The sequence below is a fragment of the Protobothrops mucrosquamatus genome, unplaced genomic scaffold (assembly GCF_001527695.2).
Source record: "Protobothrops mucrosquamatus isolate PMUCROS unplaced genomic scaffold, P.Mucros_1.0 scaffold_79, whole genome shotgun sequence".
NCBI lineage: Eukaryota > Metazoa > Chordata > Lepidosauria > Squamata > Viperidae > Protobothrops > Protobothrops mucrosquamatus.
In genome coordinates this window covers 59,085-61,366 of record NW_015386155.1, presented here as the reverse complement: position 1 = coordinate 61,366, position 2,282 = coordinate 59,085, and the positions used below count along the sequence as shown (strand labels likewise).

Here is a 2,282-nt window from a genome sequence, read left to right as displayed (position 1 = left end):
TTCAATATTTGTTATGTCAGACTGGAAATTTTTATTAAAATATAATCAGGAGAAGTAACAGGTGTTGCTTAAAAGAGACTCATGTGCAGCCAGAATAGAAACATCAGGAAGGTCATTTTGTTAACTTAAGCACATCAAAGTAACTGTCATACGGACAGGCAACAGTGAAAGAAACATACTTCTAAAACAAGCCATTAACTGAGTTCCTAGATCATACTGGTTTGCTTAACCAATGTTTACTAAAGAAATGAGCTGTGATCATACAACAAGCTACACCAAAACCAAATGCACCACATTGTGGCTTAGTTATTCTCACCCCCTTCCCCAAATATCGCAAAGAAAAAACGACTACTAGGCACACGGACAGAGAAAAAAGGGAAAATAATTAGTATACATTTGGGGACAAAGGAATCTGGAAATGCATCTTCCATCTTGATGGAAATCAAATGATTATTTATTTAAAAAGTTGTTTGGGCGTGGGAAAAAGAAGCTTCGGACAGCTGCCACAATTTGTCTTTACTGGACTCCCAGAGGTAGAGACTGGGGAAAGAAGGGACCCCCGGCTTGCCCATCTGGTACAGGGAGGGCTGCAGGCCTCAAGCAGGAGACCAGTCCTTCAGAGCGTCAGTCTAGTGGCCAATGGTCCTCTGCGGAGGTTACCAGGCTGGAGCTGTGTTGGCTAAACGCCTCATGCGCCTGCAGAGAAAAAAACAAGACTCGTCAGCAGCAGATTCTTGGCACAATTTCAGCTTAAACTGGGAAACAGGCTGGAAGAGAAGACAGGAATAACTCCTGTGCATGGAGAATGAACCATCATTCCCATTTCGGTACATGGAATTCAGCACAATCCATGGCACAAGAACATTTCTTAAGGAAAGCTCCCTGCAAACCACAGGGGCACAATTAGGCAGGGTTCCTCAAAATGGTCAGTACTGATCCCAAAGGATCAATGGGACAATCCATTGTTGTTGTTGTTGTTAGAACTATTAATTAAAGTATATTTATTAAATTATTTTCATACAATGTTTGGTGATCCATGAACCATCCAAAACTTTATCTGAAGACTCTGGGAACCTTTCTCTTAACCCTTCTTCTGATCATCAGAACTAGCTAATTCTAATTTTAAAATCTATGAAACAACTGGGAAGACAGAAAGTTTTTCACTTGTATTTGTTAATTTTATTTGCCATCTATCTCGCTGTGGGGCTACTTTAGATGAAATACATTTGACCTCATGCAAAAAAAATAAATAATTCCACAAGGCAGACAGTACCTTGTGTTCCGGTCTTGGTCTCGGATCTTCTTCTCCATCTCTGCATCCGTGAGGGTTTCAAGCAGAGGGCACCACTGGTCGGCATCGCCAGTGTTACGAATGGCAATTTCCACAGTTGGCAGGGGGTTCTCACTAACAGGATGACATGAGAGAGAAGAATCAGGGATAACCAAATCCTGAGCTCCAAACCTTGGAGTATGGGGTCACATCCTTTTATTCTCACTCACATCCTATATGGACTGCCACATCCAGAGGAATTGGATCTGAAGTTAAGCAGACAAGTTGGCTTCAGATTGTGAAAAACACTTGGACTCCCAGGTACAAGGAAGCAGAGATGCTGCATTACAGCCTCTAGCAGTCACAACAGCTGAACTCCACGTGGTAGGAGTGGGAAAGCTGTGCCTCTCAGAACGTCTACTCCCAACAGTCCTGAGCAGCACAGCCAAAGGAAATATTCAGCAATACCTGGTGGTCCACAAATCATCCATCCTTCAGATCCCCCCACTTGGGGACAGGATCAGAGCATAAATACCTGAAGGCATATGTCTTCTGATGCCAGCTCAGCTGCCCCCGGATGCTGTAAGCGATGGTGGTGACGAACTCACCACCCAGTCCAAGCTCTGAGCACAGCTTCAGGGCAAACTTCTCAGGGGAATTCTCCTTCTCAGACATATCCCACTCAAACTGGTCCACCAAGGAAATGTTCCCCACATGAATGTTGAGCTAGAAGCAGAAGACACAGGTGAAGTCTTCCATTTTTTATATGCCAGGCAAATTTGAATCTAGCCATCCCTCTCCTATGGAATCAAAATACCGTATTTATCGGCGTATAACACGCACAGGCGTATAACACGCACCTTCATTTTAAGAGGGAAATTTCAAGAAAAAAAAAGCGCCGGCTCGGGAGCGAAAGCAAAAGGGGAGGGGGAGTGGGGCTTCGTTCACACGCGGATCCCCATGCTCGTATTTATTTACCGTATTATGCCCCGGCTGGCGGCGGCGGCAGCAG

General features: G+C 44.4%; 1 protein-coding gene across 3 annotated transcripts in view; it reads right to left on the bottom strand.

Annotated features, from left to right (window-relative positions):
* Positions 1-225: 225 nt before the first annotated feature.
* Positions 226-2,282, bottom strand: part of SMARCB1 (SWI/SNF related, matrix associated, actin dependent regulator of chromatin, subfamily b, member 1) — a 28,986-nt gene continuing 26,929 nt past the window's right edge. For 2 of the 3 annotated variants that reach the window (XM_015814066.1, XM_015814074.1), the window contains 3 exons: positions 1,806-1,996; positions 1,274-1,405; positions 226-696 (listed from right to left, as the gene is read on the bottom strand). In XM_015814066.1, the coding sequence (XP_015669552.1) occupies positions 657-696; positions 1,274-1,405; positions 1,806-1,996 (363 nt within the window). In that variant the 3' untranslated portion in view covers positions 226-656. Of the gene's footprint in view, positions 697-1,273; positions 1,406-1,500; positions 1,537-1,805; positions 1,997-2,282 lie in introns of all 3 variants that reach the window. The other variant, XM_015814058.1, reaches the window with a different exon arrangement.